Source organism: Ovis canadensis, chromosome 14 (genome assembly GCF_042477335.2).
Source record: "Ovis canadensis isolate MfBH-ARS-UI-01 breed Bighorn chromosome 14, ARS-UI_OviCan_v2, whole genome shotgun sequence".
Lineage (NCBI taxonomy): Eukaryota > Metazoa > Chordata > Mammalia > Artiodactyla > Bovidae > Ovis > Ovis canadensis.
The window spans coordinates 16,003,977-16,028,811 of NC_091258.1; the positions used below are offsets into that span (position 1 = coordinate 16,003,977).

General features: G+C 45.1%; 1 protein-coding gene across 2 annotated transcripts; it reads right to left on the reverse strand.

The window, feature by feature from the left end:
- Window positions 1-2,753: 2,753 nt before the first annotated feature.
- TMEM231 (transmembrane protein 231) lies at window positions 2,754-24,548 on the reverse strand. 2 transcript variants are annotated; one of them, XR_011248987.1, is made up of 7 exons: window positions 23,178-24,548; window positions 22,901-23,070; window positions 7,682-7,810; window positions 6,957-7,093; window positions 4,867-4,948; window positions 3,664-3,769; window positions 2,754-3,304 (listed from the first exon to the last, which is right to left on the reverse strand). XR_011248987.1 is itself a non-coding variant. In XM_069552387.1 (7 exons), exons 1-7 carry the CDS (start codon window positions 23,314-23,316, stop codon window positions 3,124-3,126), a joined length of 951 nt encoding a protein of 316 aa, XP_069408488.1. In that variant the 5' UTR covers window positions 23,317-23,404; the 3' UTR covers window positions 2,754-3,123. The 2 variants fall into 2 exon arrangements, 1 of the variants encoding a protein (XP_069408488.1); XM_069552387.1 differs by having other exon boundaries at window positions 6,950-7,093; window positions 23,178-23,404.
- Between the last annotated feature and the right edge of the window lie 287 nt (window positions 24,549-24,835).

The window sequence follows — 24,835 nt, forward strand, 5'->3', positions numbered from 1 at the left end:
GCCTCGGGGGAGGGGCGGCCGCCCCGGGCGGCGCGGGCGAGCCCCGCAGAGGAGGGCGAGCCCGGGAGAGGAGGGCGCAGGTGGGCCCGGGGGGCGGCCGGGGGCGCGTGGCTCGGCGCGGCGTGTCAGGGGGCGCCCGCCGCGTCGCTTCTCACCCCACTCGTTGACCAAGAAAGTGTTTCCCCCTCCAATCGATCCCCAGAGAAGGGAGGCTCCTGGGAACACAAAAGGCCCTTGTGAAAGAAACCGAATCTTAATTTTGCCCCTGCTCGCTCTCGGTGGCATCCTCGCAGCCAAAGGAATCCAAACTGCTTCCCAAGCCCCCGGCCTCGGCCCCAGCCAAGCCTGGGTCACCTGGATGTCAGGGCCCCGCGCACTAGCTGGGCTGCGAGGCGCCGGACACCAGGTGGCCCTCAGGAGCTGGGCCTGCAGCTGGCTGTCTCCCCGCTTCTCCAGCCTCAACCCAGGGACTCAGGCTTGATAGCAGGTCCTGGTAAATACCGGTATCTTTCAGTAAATAAAGATGTTATTTCCCCCTACAGATAACAGAGTCCAAGCATCTGAACAAGATGGAGAATTCTGATCTCTTGTAGTCCGTGGTGCGACCTAAAAAGAAATCTCTGCGGCTGGAACTATAAATTAGTGCATTCTTTCCAGGATTCGGTTTGGCGAGATGAATTAAAATCCTTAAGAACTATCATAAGCTTTTTGAAATCGTAATTTCTTTCTAGGCTCTGTCTTAAAGGAAATAAAACTAACAAAAAGGATTTATATGCACGGTTGATAGAAATGTCATTTATGACAGCTAAAAAAAAAAAGGCAACAAAAAATTAAAAGGATGTGTATCAGAATGCCGAGAGCAATTGACAGACAACTCATTTTCTTTAGGTTTCTGTAATTACACGTTTCCTCCCATAGGCATTTAGAACTTACGTGGTCACAAAGAAATAAAACTTCTGTTACAAAGCATGAACATGAAGAGAAAGAAAGAAGCCTTTATCAATTGCTTTATTATTCTTAGATGATGGAACCTCACCTGATTCAAATAGAAACTGGATAATCATTTGGCAAGATAAGAAACTCCCCCTTGCCAAATACTGTCTTAGACCCTGACACAGCTATGGGTTACAGCCCAGTTGATAAACTTCTGTTATTTCCCCACCTTTTTCCTGCAACTGTACAGTGTGGTTCTTCTTCAGAAGCCACCAACCTCTGATCTGTAAACAATCTGGTATTCACCAGAAGCAGTTGTAATTTTCCAGCCTGTGATTTTCACATGCCATGTGGATTCCACCAAAAACTCACATTTACTTGGGGTGGAGCCAGAAGGCTTTTGCCAAACAGTTAACAAAAGCTCCAGGGTCTTTGGGCAGAGCCCTGGCAAAGCAAGGCTGCTGGTGAATAACCAGAAGTGGGCACAACTTCTGCCTTCCCCATCTTCCCTTTTTCAAATACACTCCTCCTCTAAAGAGCCATATGAAACCTTCCAGTTTGAACATTTTAATTATAAATTTACAAAACATCATGGTTCTTTGTATATGTCTGGCATGAAGAATAATTTAATAAAATACAAAGCCATGTTGACATACATCTTCAGCTCTCTTTCTGTATTTCATTACCTTTTGGTGATTCAAATCAGAAACTCTTTTTTATTTAAATCTCAAGGAAGAAAACAAAACAAAAAACTCTAGGCATATAAACAGCTCAAAATATTAAAAGAAAAGGCAGAGGGACCCGTGTTAGGATCTTTTTGTGCTTAAATACTTCAAAACAGCTTTGCTTCTAAAGTTCTTATTTTGGGCAGCCTGGAAGAAAAGGCGCTTTGGAAATAAAAACTCAGAGGTGTGTGTGGATGGGTGTGAAAGGCGGATCTCAGAGGGCGTGTCCTCCCACTGCCAGTGAAAGCACGGGATCATAGAGCAGGTCCAGCGGTCCTTAGTGTGAATGGAAAATCCCTGTTCCACGTATGACAGAGGCCCATTCTGGGTCTCTTCAGCAGACGCTCACTTAGTCACGAGGGTGATCTGGCTGAACTGCGTGTCATTCTGCTAACGGCCAGGCCCGGAATGGGCTGCGCGGCTGGCATCCTCTCTGGGCCCTCCCTGCTCCTTGTGTGCCTCCCCAAAGCGGCCCACTGTGATGGGCACCCTGTTCCTAAGCCAGAGGAAACCCGAGTCGCGGCTTCCCGCTAGCCCTCCAAGTAACCTCTTGGTTGTCAGGCGGCAGGAGCCAACAGCAACAGCAGCTCCTCTGTCGCTGCATCCCTTTCAAGCGGGGGGAGGGCTGTCGAGGAGCTGGAGTGGCAAGCGTGCAGCCTGCTGGGCGAGGGCCAGGGAGAAAGGACCTGTTGCTGCCGGGCTTACTCCCCCACAGTCGTGGAGGGCTTGCGCCCGCAGCAGCTCTGCTGACCGCGGCCTGCTATTCCAGGGCTCAGCCCGAGGCCAAGCGCCGCCCGGCGGGCGGGATCAAGGGCTGCTCGGCGGGGCTGCCACAGACCCCTGTCTGTTCGATGCAGCAGGTGGACGCCGGGCCGCGTGCCCTCACGGGGCCCACCCGCGTGCACATGTGCTCCGAGCGCTCCCCTCTCCCCTTCCAGACCGCCGGTTAAAGGCCTCTCAGTTCTGGAAACCAGTGCTGAGTGGAAATTTAGACGCCCAGGAGTGGAAAGTGCTGATGATTGCGTATCTATCCCAAGAGAGCCCTGCAAAGAGGAAAACCTGGTTTACAACAGGGGGAAGAAATACACGGCATGCTTCTCAGTTCAAGAGAGGAAAAGTCTTTGCTTCACCAGAGATGGGACTCTTTCCAAGCTGTCTGAACTGACTGTAGTTTCCTCCCGAGATCCAAGTCTGAGGCGAAAAACAAAAACACAAGCAAATTATAGCCTTCAGGAACCCTCAGAAACATTTCTACAAACTAGTCCCTGATTATCTCTGCAGATGCTTAGAAGATACAGAATTTGTGTGGAGGAAAATTAGAAAGGATTGTTCTTTGTCTCTGATGGGAAAAGCACACACGGGGGCAAGCGGCCACGGACTCGTCAGAAATTCTGCAAGACGGCAGTTCTCAGAAGACAACAGAGGGGTGGCCACGGGCTTGCTTAGAGTTTTCAGAAGGGTCTTCTTATGAGAAATGCTCCTTATACAGTTCTCCCTGGGGCACAGCTGTTACAGGGATTGTGGTCACCACCTGATTTTGGAACACAAATCTTTTGATTCTTTCAAACGCCCACAGGAAGATAAGTAGGATACTGACATACTGGATCCAGGCAAACTTTATCATTTCCCAGAATCCTGGTAGATAAGTACAAACAGTTAAGGAGTCACAGATGACATTTTCTACATACATGTTACACCAAAGGGTTAGTTTATACAGAAAATCACAAAAAATGTTTCAAATACCCTTAAGATAAAAGAGACAATCAAAGATGATTAAGATATAAATATGTATGATTCTGACCTAGAAGAACTGCTCAAAAGGACAGGAAATGAATATTTTTTTCCCGTATGAACTGCAGACAGACAGAGTCGTTTGTGGGGGACTACCACTGCAGCAATTTCCAGTCTGAGGCTTCCCACATCTGTTCCCTCTTGAGACATCTGAGGAATCCCTCTTTTCTTTTTTGAAACCAAGCTACTGTTGGCCCCTTAACAGAAAGGATATGAAATGACTTCCACAGGGTATCGGATGACTGCATTAACCACAAATGGAGCTTCTGCAGCCCTTCCCACCAGCCAGATGGGGCTGGGGTCAGTCAGGATGGTGGTTACTGCAAAACAATGAGGAGTTAATCTGTGAATGCTCTCTTTGGCAATAAAATACTGAGGGCTGTAACATACTCTGACCTCTCAGGCCAACTCTGCATTTCAGAACACATTCCAAAGAAATAATTCAAAAGGAAAGAGAAATTGAATGTTCAAAGCTGCTCACATAGTATTTGTTAAAACACTTGTCAAAGGATGTTAAAAACAGCTTGTGTTCTACAACTGTCTAAACAAATGAATGGCTAAGCAAAGGAATACTATGCTACCTCTAAAAAGAAAACCAATGAAAACTTTCTAGCGGTGTGGGGGAAATATTAAATTACAAAGTACAGAAGACAAAAACTGTTTCTAAACTGTGACAGGAGCTGTATAAAAACTCTGCATATGGACAATAACTGGAAGGAATTAAGGAAGAAAAGTTGATTTACAGATAAATGTTTCTAAGTCGTGTTCTAAAATTCCTTTATTTTTGGAAACCAGAAAGAAAATACTGGAATTGCGGTCCCGACTCATTAAATGTCTGTGTATCATATCTATGTCTGGTTGCCAGGCAATGCTTTAGATTCCTTTAGAGGAAACCTCAGACCACCAAGCAGCCAGATATGCTGAGTCAAGCGCACACTCAGGGACGATCTGGCGGTCTTGCCTCTTGGAGGCCCTGGGCACGTCTGCCTTTCAGCCAGAATCGTGGGTACCTTTTCCTCCTTTAGCTGCTGACACTCGGTGAGTCACTCAGGCTCCGTTTCCATATGAACACTATGGAGAGCAGCCTGTCTTCGGCTTTTCTTACAGGTGTGGTGTGGGAAGCAACTCGCCTATCTTTACACATAAACCCACCCAACCAGTGGTGGGACAAATACGGCAGTGAACTGGCACTAACCTGCGGGACCAGAGGAGCAGTGCAGGGGATAGTTAGGGGGTAGGTCTCTGGGTCAGGAGGAAAAGAACAACTTCTGAGCAGCCTGTTCACCTTCCAGAGCGGAGCATTCACTGGTCTCGACATTTTGATATGACAAGGGCTCTAATTCTGTTTCTCTCCAATACCCTCATTAACCTGCAAAGTCCTTGAGAAGCAGATGCATGAGCTGTCCACACAACTCACCGTTCCTTTCCTGATAGGCAGCCACAATGCGGGTGAGGTCGTAGTCACTGGCAAACGGACTGGTCCCGTTGATGACAGACACCTGGGCGCGCGGGAGGGCGTGGTGTGAGCACACAAGCGGCTTGCGCTCTTGGTTTTCCTACCCCCCTCCCACCCAGGCTGATCTCAGAGACCACCCTCTTGCGCTTGGGGGCCTACTCCAGCATCGATAATATTTTCTTCAAAAATGAATGAACTCTTTTGAAACAGTTTAAGTCATTTACTTTCAGTCTTTCTTTCTGGAGGGAAGAAAACAAGGGGTCAATATCCATCTTTCACAGGTTTTAAAGCGACTTATATAATTCCCCTCTCTATTCCAATGGGACAAATGAGTCTTCTCATTTTTTCTAAGAGACTACATTCTCAACCCCTTTGTCTTTTTTCTTGCTTTTGTCTGGATGCTCCCTAATTGATCCCTTTGAAATGCAGAAATGGAAAGATAAAGTGCACATAGTAATAAGCACATAATCCTTTGAAGACAAGAAAGAGCTGTTCTCTAGCATCACATTCCTGACATAATCTAACATGGGCTTCCCTCGTAGCTCAATGGTAAAGAATCGTCTGCAATGTGTACAGACCTGGGTTTGATCCCTGGATCGGGAAGATCCCCTGGAGGAGGGAATGGCAACCCACTCCAGTTATTCTTGCCTGGAGATTCCCCATGGACAGAGGAGCCTGGTGGGCTACAGTCCATGGGGTCGGAAAGAGTGGACAAGACTGAGCGACTAAGCACAGCACAGCATATTAAATTTATATTTTATAGTCCCTCCTGTTAAAAAAAAATAGTATGTTGATAATGGTTATGGTGACCATGAATCCCAGTTTATCTGGGACAGTCCTGGTTATAATAACTGATAACATTTCCTATTAAGTTTCAAAGGTAGCCTAAATTATATGGGCCTCCTTGTGATAACATAAAGGTTTGTGATGAGGGATGGGATGCATGAGTCCTGGTCTCAGACAGACCGTTCATGGCTCTGCAGGCTTTGGGAAAATTAATCAATCCCTATAGCCTCCAGGTTCCTCATGTGTGAAATGAGAGTTCATTCTCTCATCAATTCTGAGTGCTTACTATGGGCAGGCACTGTTTTAAGCACTGGAGCGAGAGAACACAGAAGATAGCAGGGCTTTCACCACTGAAAGTGAAAGTCGTGTCTGACTCTTTGGACCCCATGGACTATACAGTCCATGGAATTCTCCAGGCCAGAGTACTGGAGTGGGTAGCCGTTCCCTTCTCCGTGAGATCTTCCCAACCCAAGGATCGAACCCAGGTCTCCTGCATTGCAGGCGGATTCTTTACAGCTGAGCCACAAGGGAAGCCCCTTTACCGATGAGGGAGACGGCAAATGAGCAAACTGGAAACCTCCCTTTCATATTTCAGGTGAAGGTAAGAAGAGTAAACCTAGGTGAGCGATGATGGAGGGTCAGGTGGATGGTCTTTAGAAGGCGTGTCAAGCAAGGACTGTGCTCAGGAGCTTTGACCAGGGGCCAGACGGAGCAGTAGGGTGAGCGATGTGGGTACTTGGTAGAGGAAAAGGTAAGCGCAAAAGCCCTGAGGCAGGAGCTGCTTCGTAGGTTTGAGGAACAGCAAAATGGACCCCGGGGCTGGAAAGGAGCAAGGGGGACAGTGACAGGACAAGCCGCTGGAGAGCGGGGAACGGCAACAGAAGGCGTCTCATGAGGCTGCTGTGATGACCGGATGAGACGATGTAGTTAAACCTCTTAACTCGGGGCTGGCCTGTTATAAGCTTAGCAAAGAAAGACCATGTGAACTACACTGCGTGTGTGCATGCAAACCCCAAAACTATAAATAATCCAGTTCTTAGATAAAGACACAGATTCTTCTCCCTCTTTTTTGAAGATGTAAACAGAGATATCTGTCACCATATTTCGAAAGGATTCACGGAAAGAATTCCTCAGAGATCCTTTTCTGTGCCACTCACAGAGAAGTGCTATTTCCAATGCTACTTGCTCCCTCTTCAAAGCACTTGATAAACAATACAATACAGTAGCAAAAGAGATCGGCAGTGTGAAGCGTCCCTACGTTGTACCGGACGTCCAGGCCCCTGTAGCCGAGGGGCTGCTTCTGCTGCAGCCTCAGGTCTCCATTCACATGTAACTGGGACCCCGGAACAGCGAAGGAGGATTGGAGAAACGCCATGCTCTGCATCACGAATGTAGACATCCTCTGAAATCATTAGAAAGAGAGACCATATCAATTTCAGTCAGAGCCGAATGGTTGCGGGTTTTGAGCATCACCCATCTGTGGTTGAAGCTAAGCCGTCCCCCTAGTGCTGAGCTTAGCCATGCAGGAAGCGCTCTGCCCAGAACCCCTGGAGCTATTAATAGCTCATGGAAATTAATGTGGCCTCCGCGAAAAACATTCAAATTTAACTTCGGCAGCTAAATCCTAAATGACACTTCTGCAAAGAGTCTTCTGCAGTGCGAGTTTTCCCAGAAATCAGAAAGGGGGGCTCTGTTCTATTGAAAGACAAAAGGGAGGACTTCCTTGGTGGTGCAGTAGATAACGCTCTGCCTGCCAATACAAGGGGCATGGGTTTGATCCCTGGGCCGGAAGATTCCACGTGCTGCAGAGCAACTAAAGCCAGAGCTGCACTCCAAATCAAGGAAGCCCTCGCACTGCAAGCGAGAGTGGCCCCCACTCACCACAACTAGAGAAACCCCACATGCGGCAACGAGGACGAAGCGCAGCCAAAAAATAAATAGGTAAAATAAAAACTACGAAAAAAGTAAAGACAAAAGGGAGGTAACTCACATGCAGTTGGTAGGAGAAAGTCAGGATGAGCTGCACACCTAGAACCTGCTCTGTGGACTGCAGGGGAAGCTCCAGTTTAAAGTGCAACATGTCCATTTTCCCATCCTGGTTCCTGTCTTCTTCTCTGGCCTAGGAAACCCAAAAAGGCTGATGACCCTGGTCCTTAATAAGTCCAGGAGGACTCCACAGCATGGAGTACATTGGACATACACAGTGACTCTGCCACACACAGGCATTACATCTCTCACTGAAAGAAGAAAGAGAACATGGAATAGTTATAGGTGGATCAATACTGGGGAAAGAGACAGGGCCCCTGAACTGCACACTCGCACTTCTAAATATTCTAGGGCCAAACTGGCTGGGACCTGGAAGCGGCAATGAAAGCAATGCAACATCTGGAAGCGTTATTCTTTCTCAGTTGTCTCATTTGACCTTTTTTGGTTTGTTGCTGGTGTTTTCTTTCCTTTTAAGAAATATGCCTGAGTTTATAGGGAAGGTTTAAATAGCACCTAAGAACAGATTTCGAAAAAACCCCAATCATTCTGCATTTCCCAAACAGACTCAGCAGAAAAACACCAGGCTCTGTTTATATGTTCTTTAACCACAATGTCTTTGCTTCAGATTCTCAACGTTGGATTGATGTCAGGGCTTTAAAATGTGGTGTATCTTGTAGTACCAATCAGTACAATGAAAAAGAAAGCTACAGTAAAATCAGTAAGGCACTAAGACTCCATAGGTACTTTATAAATTAGTGACATGAAGGCAGTGAGAACAGAGATCCAAGGAGGGAGAAAGACAGATCATAGCTCACAAAAAACCGCCAGAATCCAGTCTCGCCTCACAGTGACCCTAAGAGGACGAGCAGGAGAGACGGTCACTGAGATGTGATCACTGGGGACATGATTCCGTGGTGCAACTCTGGACCTCGCTGTTACAACTCATCCTTTCCGAAGGCTCCCAGAAGGACTCTGCGATGGTGTATCAGCATATTCCCCCTGATTCCCCATCTACTGAGTCATGTGGTTCTCCTCCATACCTTTATGTGGGGGAAGAGATTCTTTGTTCTTTTTCAGGCTAATAAGGTCGCTTGAGATGGCGTTATCTCAGTTTTCAGAACCTTTCAATCATTTCTTTCCTTCTAGACAATAATGTCCTTATCCTGGGCCTTGTTATGGAGAAGTCTACCCTCTCTCTTCTGTTGGATGCTATTTTCTCTCTCTCATTCTGTCGGCTTTGCAGGTGCAGCACAGGGATATCTGTTACCAGGGCTGACGATCAGGTTACCGAGGCAATTATGTATCAGCAATTATGAGCAGGATGGAAAAGAGGCTGCCTTGTCTTCCTGAGCATTTTTTCTTTCAGTTGATATCTGGGAAGACTTGGAAGACAAAGTCAGGTTACCTCTCTGTGGTAGATCCATAGCTTTTCTGGATCTTGAGGGTTATACAGGAAGACAAAGATCAACAACTTTTGAGAGAGGAAGGATAGTGGTCAGGAGGGAAATGCCAGAAGAATCTGGACTCTCAGACAGTCTCAGAGGGAGAGACACATTTCATTTGACCTTTACAATCAGTCAAAGGTAAGCAGAGCAACTACTATTCCCATTGCATATGTGAGAAAATCAAGTCTCAGGGAGATTAAAGGATTTATGGAGTACAGCTAGTATTGGTAAAGACAGGATATGAAGCCACATATCTGACTTCAAATCTGGTCCTGTTTCCAGGACTAAAATGTCCAGACTTAAACTCAAGGAGCAGATGTTGGTTATGAAAGATCTTTTTGCAAAAAAACCAGCATGCTTTTACTCCAGGTTCACAGAGGACAGAGATCTGGTATAGCACCATAACTGGTGTCTGCTTGTTAAATCCGCTCATTAACCTGGCAAATATTTTCTGAGGGCCTACTATGTGCCAGAGGTGCCAGGCATTGCTTCAGGTTCTGGGAATAGAGTGGCAAACAAAATGGACAAAGTCCCCACCACAGCGGAGCTTCCATTCCCAGCCAGGGAGGCAGAGAGTAAGTCAGTAGACCATGCGCCGACATCAGGCAGTGCGGGTGCCACAAAGAAGTGAAGCAAGCTAAAATCAGAGAATGGTCAGGGCAGAATTTAACAGAAATTTATACAGATGGTATGCAGGAATACCTGACTGTCCGAGAAGTCAGACAAGTGAGGTGATGAGGTACAGAAACATCTTGAGGAAGACTAACCCAGGCTAACCAAACGCACGTGCTCTGGGTGAAAGTGGGTCAGCGTTTACGAGGCTGAGATGAGGCCAGTGGAGCTGAGCAGAGTTCATGAGCTGGAGACAGTGAAAGACGAGGCTGATACAGGGCCATGGCGATGAGTGAGCGTGCAAATGATGCCTCTCCCACAGAGCTGCATGCGTGCCAAGGTGCTTCAGTCATGTCCAACTCTGCAACCCCATGGACTGTAGTCTGCCAGGCTCCTTTGTCCATGGGATTCTCTAGCCAAGAATACTGGAGTGGATTGCCATGCCCTCCTCACAGAGGACCTGTCACCAAGTAAGACTCTCGCTCCCCTGAGGCTATCGGGTTACATTGCTGTGCTATCACCTGGACCATGGATGGGATCAGTCATTTAATTCCACCTGCTTTTTAAAAAAAATTGTATTTATTTATTTAGCTGTGCTGGGCCTTCGTTGCTTTGCGAGCTTTTCTCTACCTTCAGTGAGTGGGGCTACTCTCTAGCTGCAGAGTGTGGGCTTCTCATTGCGGTGGCTTCTCTTGTTGCCCAGCACAGGCTCTAGAGCATTCGGGCTTCGGCGTTGTGGTTCCCAGGCTCTAGAGCACAGGCTGATATTTGTGGAGCCTGGGCTTAGCTGCCCTGCAGCATGTGGGATCTTCCCAGACCAGGGATTGAACCTGTGTCTCCTGCGTCGGCAGGTGGACTCTTTACTACTGAGCCATGAGGGAAATCCTAATTCCATTTACTTTAAATGAAGCTTAATACAAAATCCAATGGCTACAAAGGTAGGTATTCAAACAGCGAATACTTCTTTAACACAGGTTCAAGATTAGTAACTAAAATCCAATGGATGTGTCTGGCTAAGAGAATTCATAAATTACACCATCCCCCTATTTCTATAAGGTATATGTGAACTTGGGGCAATCTTTATATCCACAGATTGTCCTGTCTCATTCCTCTGCATATCCAAGAAGTTTTATTACTAATAATAATTAGCAATAGAGAGGTGGGTATTATCATACTCTTTCTATAACTACACTAAAGTCAAAACAGGGTATGCAACCCAATGGCAGACCTGGGGTTGAGACTTAAGTTTGTTGACTCCTGATTCTATAACAGCCAATAAGAATGCTAATTTCAAAGATTTCTGGGGTTAAAACAGGTTAATCCTCTACAGCTATCTGTGAAACCAATACTAACATACTAGATGGGATAAATACAGGCAGGCACTGCTGGATCTAGTCAATACCCATCAGTCCAACTATATCGATCAGGGGCCAATCAGAAAGAAAACAAACAAAATCAAGCTATTTAACAGGAATTTAGTATAGCGGATAATTGATAACGTGGGCATTAGTGGGAGAAAAAAGGCCAAAAAGGGGGCACTTTTTGCAGGATGACTTCCTAAGGCTGGAGAAGAAAAGGAAGAGGCTGGGACGCCTCAAGGAGCTGGGACTCAGACCTCAAAAAGGGAGGGCTGATCCCTTTGGAGCTTGGAGGGAGAACCCATGGAGCCAGTCAATAATGCTGGAGGAAGGATGTACGCCTGCTGTTTGCTTCAAGCCTGTGATGGTTCTTCACCCTGGTTGCAATTTCCGGTTTTCTGCCACTCCCAGAACAAGGCTTACCATGCCTCCTGCTGGCAGAACCTAACAGGCAGCCGTTTGTCAGAGGAGAATGTGGGTTTCAGTATCTCAACACGAGCGCCACAAAGGAGAGGGGTGGGTTTGGAGCTGAGTCAAGAGCTCATAGCCAGCAAAGCAAATTTAACTAGTGCCGTTGTTTTCAGAGTGCCCTGACTTGGAACATTTTTTCCTCATCAGGGATTCTACACTACTTGATAGTTTGTTGGAATTTTATTTGGCTCCTCTTGTTTTCATACCTTTTGTTCTTTTTTTAAATAATTATTTACTTACTTTTAGGTTGCTCTGGGTTTTGCTAGGCACAAGCTTTCTCTGGTTGCAGCGAGCCGGGGCTGCTCTCTAGCTGCGGTGCATGAGCTTCTCACCGCAGCGGTTTCTCTTGTTGCAGAGCAAGGGCTCCAGGTGCAAGGGCTTCAGTCGTTGCAGTGCAAGGGCTCAGCTGCCCCGCAGCACATGGGACCCTCCCAGACCAGGGATCCAACCCATGTCGCCTGCGTTGGCAGGCGGACTCTCAACCACTAGACCACCAGGGAAGCCCCACACCTTTTATTCTTTGGAGTCATATGCTTTTATTTAAGTTAATTTCCTAGTTTATACCCGTGCCCACTTTACCATATACTTGTCATCATTTTCCCCACTTTTTCTTTTTATACTGAAAATGCTCTTTGACACCAGTCTTTGGCTCTCCAGCAAAGTAGGAACCGCTACTCCATGTCTCCTAGACTTATAAAATCCTTGCTACCTATACTTCAGTGAATCTAAGGGTATGGAGAAGGGCATGCCAACCCAGTCCAGTATTCTTGCCTGGAGAATCAATCCCAGGGACAGAGGCGCCTGGGAGGCTTCGGTCCACAGGGTCGCAAAGAGTCAAGACACGATTGGAGCAACTTCACTCAAGCAAGCAAAAATACTTCTAGTTGAACTGCTGTGTGACACAGTGCTTTCTAATCACTCAGGGAATTTGTTTTATACTCATTGGAAGAGCTTTTAGGTATAGGCATATTTATGTACGTTGAAAAATATATGTAAAATAAATTGATCCAGGGATTCTTAAAAGTTCTCTACATTTTGATTCTTTTGAATCATTTTTTGACTCAGTATTATCCATACTTCTCTATGCAGTTTTGTCCTTTGTACCACGCAGCACACTGGTGTTAGAGCATCTGAAAAGACATTCACAAAGGAAAATAAAATCCACTGGTCTGAGTTCTAAAGCAGGCTTTCCAATTATGTGGAACTGTCCTACTTTCAAGGGCCTCTTGAACTTTCCCTTACTTGCCTCTCACTTGGTTTTTAGGGTTAAATGTTTTATTATTGTTTCTTCTTTAGAACACTTCTTCTGTTATTTATTTTCGGCTGCACCATGTCTTAGTCGTGGCATGCGGGGTCTTCCGTCGTGGCAGGAGCGCTCAGTACATGTGGCTCGGGGGCTCAGTTGCTGTCCCCTGCGTGCAGGATCTTAGTTCCCTGACCAGAGATCCAACTCTCATCCCTGCATTAGGGGGATTCTTAACCGCTGGACCACCAGGGAAGTCCCTCCAGGGTTTTCTTTCAAGTTGCTCATGTCCCTTCCACCAGTTTTGGTGTCGGCACATTGATGTTTGCACAAGCGTAGGCAAAGAGGCCCGGACAAGCCTGTCTTCCGGCCAACAGCTACTGTACGATGCCACTGTCAGGCAGACACTCCGATTTCAGAGACGTGCAAAAACACGTCTGACATCCAGTCCTCTCCGCTCATCTCCCTGCCTCCTACAGCCTCCAGCCCCACATTCTCCGGGTCACAGATGCTTAAAGAACCAAGTCAGGCTCGTTGAGGGAAACAGGTCATTCTGTGCTTTTTTTCTTCTCTCAAGCGTGAAAAGCATAGAGACGCTGTCCAAGGTGAACTGACCAAAGCAGAAGCAAAGCAAGGTGAACTGACCGTTTGTGACTTCCAAGGCATTTCCCCAAGTTATCAACTGCTAAGCCACCTCCAAGCATTTGATCAAAACTCTGATCTAAAAACACTGCTTCTTGCACTTTTTGGCACTTTCTTGGACAGGCTGTAGTCAGTCTACCCTTATCTTCAGAGTCAAAAAAGCATTTTGTTGCACTAAGGGTGAAGAGTCCAAGATATGGAACAGGAGTCCAAGACAGGGAACAAGATATGGAATATGAGCTATCATCCTGACTGCTCACTTGAGAGCCAGAGATTACGTCAATTCTCCGAGTCTCGTTCTTTTCATCTGTTAAAACAGGGGTATAGCCTCTACCTCAAAAGGTTACTGTGAGCCTTAGAGATAATGCAATATGTAAAAAAAAATTAATGGCTAACACTTTACTAAGTACTTGTTAAAGGCCAAGTACTACATAGACAAATTTAAATGTGTTATCTAATGATAAAATTCTTAGCTTATGCCAGAGGCACAGTAAATGTATATCAATTTTTATTACTATGGTTTGTAAGCACATTACCAGGGTTTTGCCTACCCACTTATAAAAAACTGAGACATAATTCACATATCATAAAATTCACCCTTTTCCTATCAATACAATTCAGTAGATTTTAGTATATTCACAAAGTTGGGTGACTTATCACCACTAACTCCAATTTCAAAACATTCTATCAGCCCCAAAAGTAGTCACACACTCATTAGCACTCACTTTCTCTGTCTCTCCTCTGCACCAATTAATTCCCCATGTTTCCGGAATCCTTAAGCTACCTCTGTCTCTACAGATTTGTCTATTCTGGACATTTCATTTAAATGGAATCCTACAATACGTACTGTCTTGCAGCTGGATTCTTTCACTGAGTAAAAAAAGTTCTACAGGCTAGTAAAAAAAGTTCTACCCATGTTGTAGCCTGTATCATGACTCCTTTCCGTTTTGTGGTTGAGTGATCTTCTATTCTATGGCTATAACACATTTTGTTGTCCATTCACTCACTGATGGACATGTGAGTTGTGTCCACTTTTTTTTTTTTTCTGAAAGTATGCTTTTATTTTTTTTTAGTTTTTTATTTTTTAAATTTTAAAATCTTTAATTCTTACATGTGTTCCCAAACATGAACCCCTCTCCCACCTCCCTCCCCATGTGTCCACTTTTAAAAAAATTGTTATTGCTATTATCAATGAGGATACTATGAATATTTGTGCACAAGTTTCTGTGTAGACTGTCTTCAGTTCTGAGGTACACAATTTCCTAGGGGTAGGGATGCTGGGGCACCTGGTAACTATGTTTAACTTTTTGAGGAACTGCAAACTATTTTCCTAAGTAACTGCCACTTTATATACTCATCTGCTTTTAAATGCTTTTTTACTACTTTTTGGTTTGCTTTTGTTTAACAAGGCACTTTCTAAATTTTTCCTTTAAAAATTGTCACTTTATCAGTAATTTTAAAATCTTCAATATATATTACATTTCCATGGTACAAAAGGCTATTTAGGGAAAAAATTTCTCTCCCACTGAATCTAAGTTCCTCCCCCAGAGCAATCAATGTTGTCAGTTTCTTTTGAATTCTTCCAGAGACAGCAGAAGCAGGCATGTATGAATATGTAAACATACACATTCATATATATATTTTTCTATTTTTATACAAATGGAAGCATATTATATACAATTTTTGTTTTTGATACTAGCAAATTTCTCTTGGAATAATTCCATATCAGTATATATAAATCCAGGCTTCCCTGGTGGCTCAGCTGGTAAAGAATCTGCCTGCAATGCACCAGGTTTGATTCCTGGGCCAGGAAGTTCCCCTGGAGAAGGGATAGGCTACCCACTGCAGCATTCTTGGGCTTTCCTGGTGGCTCAGATGGTATAGAATCTGCCTGCAATTTGGGAGACCTGGGTTCAGTCCCTGGGTTGGGAAGATCCCTTGGAGTTGGGCACAGCAACCCACTCTAGTACTCTTGCCTGCAGAATCTCCATGGACAGAGGAGCTTGGCGGGCTACAGTCCATGCGGTAGCAAAGGGTCAGACACGACTGAGCAACTAAGCACCGCGTACATATAAATCTAACTTCATTCAAAAAGAAAGCTATCTGTTCCACTAGGTAGATGTAACACAATTTTTAAAATGAGCCTTCTATTATTGTGTAAGTTGCTTGCCATCTTTTGATATTACAGACAATGCTGCAATGAGCACATTTTTTCAAATGTCACTTCACATGTGTGCACAAACCTTAAGATACCTCACTAGAAGCAAAAACGGGCACACGAATAAGTAATTTTGACAAACATGTACAACCAGTTTGTTGTACTCAAACTCTCAAAAATGCTCTACAATCTACACTCCCACTAGTGATATACAGGAGTGCATACATCTTGCCCATGGTGCTAGGAAATCTTAATTTTTGCCTATTGATAGATTAAAAAAAAGATATCTCAATTATCCTTAATTTGCATCTCCCTAATTATGAGTGTGATTTCATATGTCTAAGAGTTATGTGTGGAGAAACAGAATATTGCTTGCTATATCAGTAAACACAGGATATCACAGTCCTCAGCTATTACAGCCACCATGGAAGGTGAGCCCTGAGGAAACTCAGGATGTGAAAAAACAGAATACTGGCCCCAGATAAGTGAGGTACATATCAAAGGACTGATTTCACTGAGCCCGAATTCTTGCGTTTTCCCATACATAGCAAGGCCTTAAATTCTTAACTTAAGATATAGTTCTCCTTTATTCAAGATCTTCCCTGGTGGCTGAGAAGGTAGAGCATCTGCCTGCAATGCAGTTTTGATCCCTGAGTTGGGAAGATCCCCTGGAGAAGGCAATGGCAACCCACTCTAGTACTCTTGCCTGGAAAATTCCACGGACTGATGAGTCAGTCCATGCGGTCGAAAAAGAGTCGGACAAGACTGAGCGACTTCACTTTCTTTCTCTTTGTTCCTACTACTTGCCCTTTGTTGCAAATTAACAGACTGGTTCCAAATAGGAAAAGGAGTACGTCAAGGCTGTATATTGTCACCCTTCTTATTTAACGTATATGCAGAGTACATCATGAGAAATGCTGGACTGGAAGAAACACAAGCTGGAATCAGGATTGCCAGGAGAAGTATCAATAACCTCAGATATGCAGATGACACCACCCTTATGGCAGAAAGTGAAGAGGAGCTAAAAAGCCTCTTGATGAAAGTGAAAGAGGAGAGTGAAAAAGTTGGCTTAAAGCTCAACATTCAGAAAACGAAGATCATGGCATCTGGTCCCATCACTTCAGGCAAATAGATGGAGAAACAGTGGAAACAGTGTCAGACTTTATTTTGGGGGGGCTTCAAAATCACTGCAGATGGTGACTGCAGCCATGAAATTAAAAGATGCTTACTCCTTGGAAGAAAAGTTATGACCAACCTAGACAGTACATTCAAAAGCAGACATAACTTTGCTGACTAAGGTCTGTCTAGTCAAGGCTATGGTTTTTCCTGTGGTCATGTATGGATGTGAGAGTTGGACTGTAAAGAACGCTGAGCGCTGAAGAATTGAAGCTTTTGAACTGTGGTGTTGGAGAAGACTTGAGAGTCCCTTGGACTGCAAGGAGATCCAACCAGTCCATTCTGAAGGAGATCAACCCTGGGATTTCTTTGGAAGGAATGATGCTAAAGCTGAAGCTCCCGTACTTTGGCCACCTCATGCGAAGAGTTGACTCATTGGAAAAGACTCTGATGCTGGGAGGGATTGGGGGCAGGAGGAGGAGGGGACGACAGAGGATGAGATGGCTGGATGGCATCACAGACGAGATGGACGTGAGTCTGAGTGAACTCCGTGAGATGGTGATGGACAGGGAGGCCTGGCGTGCTGCGATTCATGGGGTTGCAAAGAGTCGGACACGACTGAGCGACTGAACTGGACTGAGCTGATCCTAAATAGCCTAGCTCCTCCCTCACCTCCTCTGAGCAGTTTCCTCAGGGTTACTTGAGATGCAGCCTCCCGGGCTTGAAGTCCTAGTATATCCACTGTAAATTATAACTCTCAACTTTTAGGTCATGTATAGGACTTTTTTTATCCAGTGGCATGTTTCATCTTCTATGAACTGTCCATATTCTTTACCCATTTTTAAAACTAGGTAGTTGGTCAGAGTTAAAAAGCTGGCTTAAAACTCAACATTCAAAAAACAAAGGTTGTGGCACCTGGTCCCATCACTTCATGGCAAATAGATGGGGAAACAACGGAAACAGTGGCAGACTTTATTTTCTTGGGCTCCAAAATCATCTCAGATGGAGACTGCAGCCATGAAATTAAAAGATGCTTGCCCCTTGGAAGAAAAGCTATGACCAACATAGATAGCGTATTAAAAAGCAGAGACATTACTTTGCCAACAAGGTCCATCTAGTCAAGGCTATGGTTTTTCCAGTAGTCAGGTATGGATGTGAGAGTTGGACTATAAAGAAAGCTGAGCACCGAAGAATTGATGCTTTTGAACTGTGGTGTTGGAGAAGACTCTTGAGAATCCCCTGAACTGCAAGGAGATCCAACCAGTCCTTCCTAAAGCAGATCAGTCCCGGGTGTTCATTGGAAGGACTGATGTTAAAGCTGAACCTCCAATACTTTGGCCACCTGATGCGAAGAACTGACTCATTGGAAAAGACCCCGATGCTGGGAAAGATTGAGGGCAGGCGAGAAGGGGATGACAGAGGATGAGATAGCATCCTCTGGACAGAGGTTGGATGGCATCACTGACATTATGGACATGAGTCTGAGCAAGCTCTGGATGCTGCTGATGGACAGGGACGCCTGGCAGGCTGCAGTCCATAGGGTTGAAAAGGGTCAGATACGACCGAGTGAATGAACTGAACTGAGGCACTTTATGTTAGGAAAATTAGCCCTTTACAAGTGAAACAAATAGTAAAACTTTTTTCCCTAGTTGTCATTTGTGTTTTGACTTTGCTTTTGGTTTTCACCAGGCCAACAGCTTTTAAAATTATTTTTATATACTTGCATTTATCAAAAAAGTTTCTTTTATGCCTTCTAGATTTTATGTCATGCTCAGAAATCTAAAGGTTTTCACTCATTTGTTTCAGTAGTTTTGTGATTTCATATTTTAAATTTAATTTTGGTCTGGACTTTAATTCTGCTATACAGTCTCTGAGGACTAGCTTCATCTTTACTCACTGATTTAAAATGCCACCTTAGGGGACCTCCCTGGTGGTCCAGTGGCTAAGACTCCAGGCTTCCAATGCAGAGGCGCCTGGGATCAGTCCCTGGTCATGGAAATAGATCCCACATGCTACAACTAAGGCCTGGCACTGCCAAATAAATATATATAAATATATATATATATATATATTTTTAATGCCACCTTAGGCATATTTGGGTTCATTTCCATATTTTATACAAGTCTACAAACCACACTACTTTATTTATTAGACCTTTAATGTACAGTTTAACATCTGGTAGACTTGTGTTATTCTTCTTTTTCTCCTAGAATTGTTACTTACTTTTTTCCCCTGTACTTCCTTTATATCGTCTAACTCATTTATTTGTATCTCATGATTTCACACTATTTTCAAACCAAGAGGTCAATCATGAGGGAAGCAAATAATTTACTGTGAAAGATCGCAAATTACAAGGTCTTAATTTACTTACCAACACAGGCTTGGAATGGACAGGGGAAAAGACTAAGAAAAAGGAACTTCGGCTTTGTGTTTTACAGTGCAAAATTACCCAGTATTAAAGAGTATTGATAGCTCTGGGTACCATAAAAATAAGAAGTAGTCTTAGCTTCATAAAATCGCAACACACACACACCAGAAGTAGGGGCCTGGTGGGCAGTGCTCTCAAGAGAGTGGCTTCTGGTCACAGAGATAAGAGCTAACTAGTAATCCAACTGGGGAGCCAAGCCAGTTTATGGTGGACGAACAAGTGAAAAGAACACATACATGAAACCTAACGCTGTATCCTTGTTTTCACGACTATTTTAAGTTTTTATGATTATTTCTTAAAGACTCAAGTACCCAGAAGAATATGATAGATAGATATAAATGTAAGGAAAAAAATTTCTACCCAAAGTTTAAAAGACAGGGAAAGCTAACCTAGAGTAAAACTAACAAGTTAATTTTTCCTGTGTTTGCGATGCAAACAAAAGCCACCTTTGCATCTACTGCTGGAAAGGAAACCTTGGGTTTGCAGGGAAAAGGACGCACACCCTGATGCTGGTCTCACATCAACAGTCACCTTCCCCAGAGCATTAAAGCTCAAATAAGACTAAAAACGCGCAATGTGTGAAGATTAGGGAGGAGCTGCTGAAAGAAATTTGTCTGTATTCCAGTTCTATTTTTTAAATAAATTTAAAGGACCTGATCATTTAAAGGATCAAAATGTTCAACAATGTTTGTTAAAAAACCCAAGAGGCTTCCACCCACACAGCAAATAAATTCACCTCATTTATCTTATTATTTAGAAATGTACCTTCATGTCTTTAAATAATATTTGTATTGGCAATTCTCAATTTCTGTTTCAGGCATCCTCTATTGTCTTCCCACAGAGAGGGATGATTTAATTTTCTTTGCCTCTTCCTAGCACCCACCCCCAGAAGAGTTAAACTCTACTTTTGGATAGTCAACATTTAGTGTTCACCTAATTATGATTATGTAAATCCTATGTATATTAAAAACCAGAGACATTACTTTGCCAACAAAGGTCCATTTGGTCAAGGCTACGGTTTTTCCAATAGTCATGTATGGATGTGAGAGTTGGACTATGAAGAAAGTTGAGCATCTAAGAATTGATGCTTTTGAACTGTGGTGTTGGAGAAGACTCTTGAGGATCCCCTGGACTGCAACGAGATCCAACCAGTCCATCCTAAAGCAGATCAGTCCTGGGTGTTCATTGGAAGGACTGATGTTAAAGCTGAACCTCCAATACTGTGACCACCTGATGCGAAGAACTGACTCATTGGAAAAGACCCTGATGCTGGGAAAGATTGAGGACAGGCAAGAAGGGGATGATAGAGGATAAGATGGTTGGATGGCATCACCGACTCAATGGACATGAGTTTGGGTAGACTCCAGGAGTTGATGATGGACAGGCAGGCCTGGCGTGCTGCGGTTCATGGGGTCGCAAAGAGTCGGACATGACTGAGCAACTGAACTGAACTGAAATCCTATTCATAACTCTGATTATTTTTCCCTTCTACTTTTCTAGAGTTGACAATTATTTTATTTGCTTGCTTAGTTTTCCATGTATTTTTGCAATGTCAACAAACAGCTTCTATTCCAGTTCCTCACAATTTGATGTTTAAAGGTGTATGATTTAGTAAAAATCTTGTTCACTGCAATATTCTAATAGTGAAAAAGTAAAAACAAAAAATCCACCAACAGGAAACTGGTAAATCAATTACAGGTTTCCATATCATGAAATATTTGGCTGTTTAGTCACCAAGTTGTGTCTGGTTCTTCTGTAACCACATGTAGTATATAGCCCACGAGGCTTCTCTGGCCATGGGATTTCCCAGGAAAGAACACTGGAGTGGGTTGCTATTTCCTTCTCTAGGGGATCTTCCTGACCCCCAGAGATCAAACCCATGTCTCCTGCATTGGCAGGCGGACTCTTTACCACTGATCCATCAGGGAAGTCCCTAGCAGATCTTAAAATGAAGGTTAATTATAAGAAGTCTAGATACATGTACCAAACTGAGCCTTTAATTTCATATGGTTTTTCCAGTAGTCATGTATGGATGTGAGAGTTGGACTGTGAAGAAGGCTGAGTGCCGAAGAATTGATGCTTTTGAACTGTAGTTTTGGAGAAGACTCTTGAGGGTCCCTTGGACTGCAAGGAGATACAACCAGTCCATCCTGAGGGAGATCAGCCCTGGGATTTCTTTGGAGGGAATGATGCTGAAGCTGAAACTCCAGTACTTTGGCCACCTCATGTGAAGAGTTGACTCATTGGAAAAGACTTTGATGCTGGGAGGGATTGGGGGCAGGAGAAGAAGGGGACGACCGAGGATGAGATGGCTGGATGGCATCACAGACTCAATGGACGTGAGTCTGAGTGAACTCTGGGAGTTGGTGATGAACAGGGAGGCCCGGCGTGCTGCGATGCATGGGGTCGCAAAGAGTTGGACATGACTGAGTGACTGAACTGAACTGAACTGAACTGATATGTACCTGTAACTCTATTGTCAATGAGCAGGCATTTTTATAATTATAAACAAATTAAAGTAATCATAAAAAGTAATCATAACCATATTTTGTTGGTGGTTATTCATTTATGGCCAATTACATTAAAAATTTTTTTTCCATTTTATTCAGTTACTGGGATAAAAGTCTGAAATTATTTTTTTTCAGCTACACAAATTGGAATGTAGGCCAATCATCTCAGATATCTAAAGAGATTCAACTTTGGAAGAAGGAAATCCAGAGTTTTCCTACTTCCAAAGGAAAATGCTTTCAGAAAGTGAGTTTAAAGGGGTGACTGTAAAGGAAGCACTCACTTAACTTGAACCAGATACTACAGGACAGGCAGTAAAATGCTTCATTTCAGCCCCAGGAAGCAGCAGCAGGACTGAGCGGCACCTGAAGAGGTGAGCCCAGGGAGGCGGGCCTGGCCAGCAGGACATTCTGGAGGTCAGCTAACCAATCAGCCCGTTGGCTTCGCCGTGACAGTCCGCCTAAAACTGCCTGCCCTTTCTTTGCGGGCAGTGGGCGCAAGGACAACTGAGCGGCACAACGGGGTGATTGACCGGAACAGAGGATGAGATGGTTGGATGGCGTCACTGACTCAATGCACAGGAGTTTGAGCAAACTCGGGGAGATGGTGAAGGACAGGGAAGCCTTGCGTGCTGCAGTTTACGGGCTCGCAGAGTGGGGCTTCCCTCAGAGCTCAGTTGGTAAAGAATCTGCCTGCAATGCCAGAGACCTGGGTTTGATTCCTGGGTCGGGAAGATCCCTTGAAGGAGGGCATGACAACCGCCTCCAGTATTCTTGCTGGGAGAATCTCACGGACAGAGAAGCCTGGTTGGCCACAGTCCATGGGGTCGCAAGGGTCAGACAGGACTTAGAGACTAAACCACCACCACCACCATAGAGTCGGACACGACTTAGGGAATGAACAACAACGCAACTCACACAGCAAACTCTGCGACCACCATTCCCTCAGGAAGGGCCAGGCCGAAATGTCAGGAATTGTCAGGGGTTGGAGACTCTGCAGAGAGCAGAGACACTGACAGTAGCAGCCAGCTTACCCGGGGTGGGGGACGGCTTGGAGAAGCCGAATGTACCAACAAACAGGCCTCTAGGAAAGGAAACAAGCTCGGGTCTGGGGTTCGTGACTCCTTCAGCCGCACACCGAGTTCCCCGGGACAGGGGCCGGAGCCTCCCGTCCGGCCGCGCCCTCCGCCCATCCCCTCCGCAGCCCAGTCTGCGCGGCCGGGCCCAGGCGGGAAGCACTCACCGAGACAAGCGGGACGCGCAGATGACCCTCCTGCAGCCGGTTGAAGGCGGGGAACGTGCTCCAGGCGAGGAACCCGCCCGGCTCGGATCCTAGCAAGGCCACGAGCAGCACCTGGTGCTGGAAGCGCACGGTTGGCTGCTCCTCGTAACTGCTCCGTTTTAGCCAAAACCCTGAGGTAACGAGAGTGCGGGGTGCAGAGACCGGGGTCAGGGAGGCGGCGCGGGAGCCACGTAGCGCTGCGGGGCGCGCACCGGCCGGGGCGAGGGGGCAGACTCACCGTGGCTCCGGAAGGCCACCAGCAGCGGCGGGATGTACGTGAGCGCGGCGGCCAACAGCAGGAAGAGCGCCGCCTTGGAGCAGAGCCCGGCACGGTAGCCCCGCTCCACTGGATGCGCGTAGAGCTCATAGAGCGCCATGAGGAGCACTCGGGGTCTTGTTCCCTCGGCAGTTCCGGAGCCTCGACCTAGTATGGCTTCTCCTGGTTGCCATAGCCGTGGTCTCCACGGCAACCGACGGCCCAGGGAGAGCGACCAATAGCGAGCAGGCGGGCTTTCCGTGGGGGCGTGGCCAACGGGGCGGGGCCCGCAAGTACACTGTGGTCGCGCACTGCTTGCGCGTTCCCAAAGGGTGTTTCCGTGCGCCCAAACCGTGGCCGTTGTTAACAATTTTGTAAAGTAAGGTTTTTTCATAAATGTTGACTATTTATTAATAGTCACATCTATTAATCCCCAATGTGGTTTATTGTACACTTAAGTCTAACCAATCACAGCACACCGTACGTTGGAGGCAAACAAAAAAAAGTGGCCGTGGTCCTAGACACTTGGTCCTGGGTTAAGACCAAACCAGGTCCCTTTGTTTCCAAATTTTCTATCGCTTTCACTATACTCCATAGCAGGGCAGACACGGAAACAGACCTATCTCCCTGCTGTTCGAGGGGAAAAAAAAAGATAATTATTGTATAGCTCTGCTATACTTTGCTATCTTGATTGGGAACAAGCTTTATGCTACTTATTTTAGGAGAAGCCGTGGTCCTCCTCAAAGATAAAGTTACACAGGGAAGCCTGGCGTGCTGCAGTCCATGGGGTCGCAAAGAGTAGGACACAACTGAGCGACTGAACTGAACACTTAATTGAATGCTTCCACCGTCCCATCCCATCTGCTTTCTAGTATTTCAAACATGGCAGAAGAAATTTTTTTTTTTTAAGTAGTCAATAGCCAAGTTCTCCATCAAAAGGCCCTAAAGGATCACATTGCAGTGCCGAGTTAGTGTGAAGTTTGTGCTCAGAATGAGATCCACTCATAAATACTCCTATTTTGAAGGCAACCTAGAAGTGGGGTTTTCTCCTAGATTTATTGAGGTATAATTGACATATAGCACTGTATAAGTTTAAGGTGTACAACATAATGATTTGAGTTACATGCATCATGAAATGATTACCACAATAAATTTGTTGAACAGCTCTCATCTCATATAGATTACAAATTAAGGAAATAGAAAAAAATTTTCCCCTGTGATGACAACTCTTAGCATTTACTCTTTCATCTACAAAATAAAGTAGTGTTAATTATATTTATCATGTTGTACATTACCTCCCTAGTACTCATTTATCTTATAACTGGAAGTTTGTATCTTCTGACTGACTTCATCCAACTTTCCCCTCCCTCCACCTTGCCTCGGGTAATCACAAACCTGATCTCTTTTTAATGAGTTCGTTTTTGAAGTATAATTGACCACAACATTAGGTTAGTTCCTGTTATACAATATAGTGATTCAGTATTTCTATACATTTCAAAATGATTACCATGATAAGTTTAGTTATTATAACCTAGAATTGGGTTTTCGATGAAGAGAACAGCTGAGATCCTAGCAAAGAAGAGAGGTCAAGACGTGCCCATATGGGAAAACTATACAATGCCCTTATCACAGTCCGAGAT

What these genes read in the sequence shown, in the direction of transcription:
- TMEM231 (XM_069552387.1), bottom strand. Translation starts at nt 23,316, where the DNA reads ATGGCGCTCTATGAGCTCTACGCGCATCCAGTGGAGCGGGGCTACCGT. An exon ending in TGCGCGTCCCGCTTGTCTCG is followed by an intron (nt 7,811 to 22,900) that starts GTGAGTGCTTCC and finishes TGGGTTTCCTAG; the next exon opens with GCCAGAGAAGAAGACAGGAA. An exon ending in CTTTCTCCTACCAACTGCAT is followed by an intron (nt 7,094 to 7,681) that starts GTGAGTTACCTC and finishes TAATGATTTCAG; the next exon opens with AGGATGTCTACATTCGTGAT.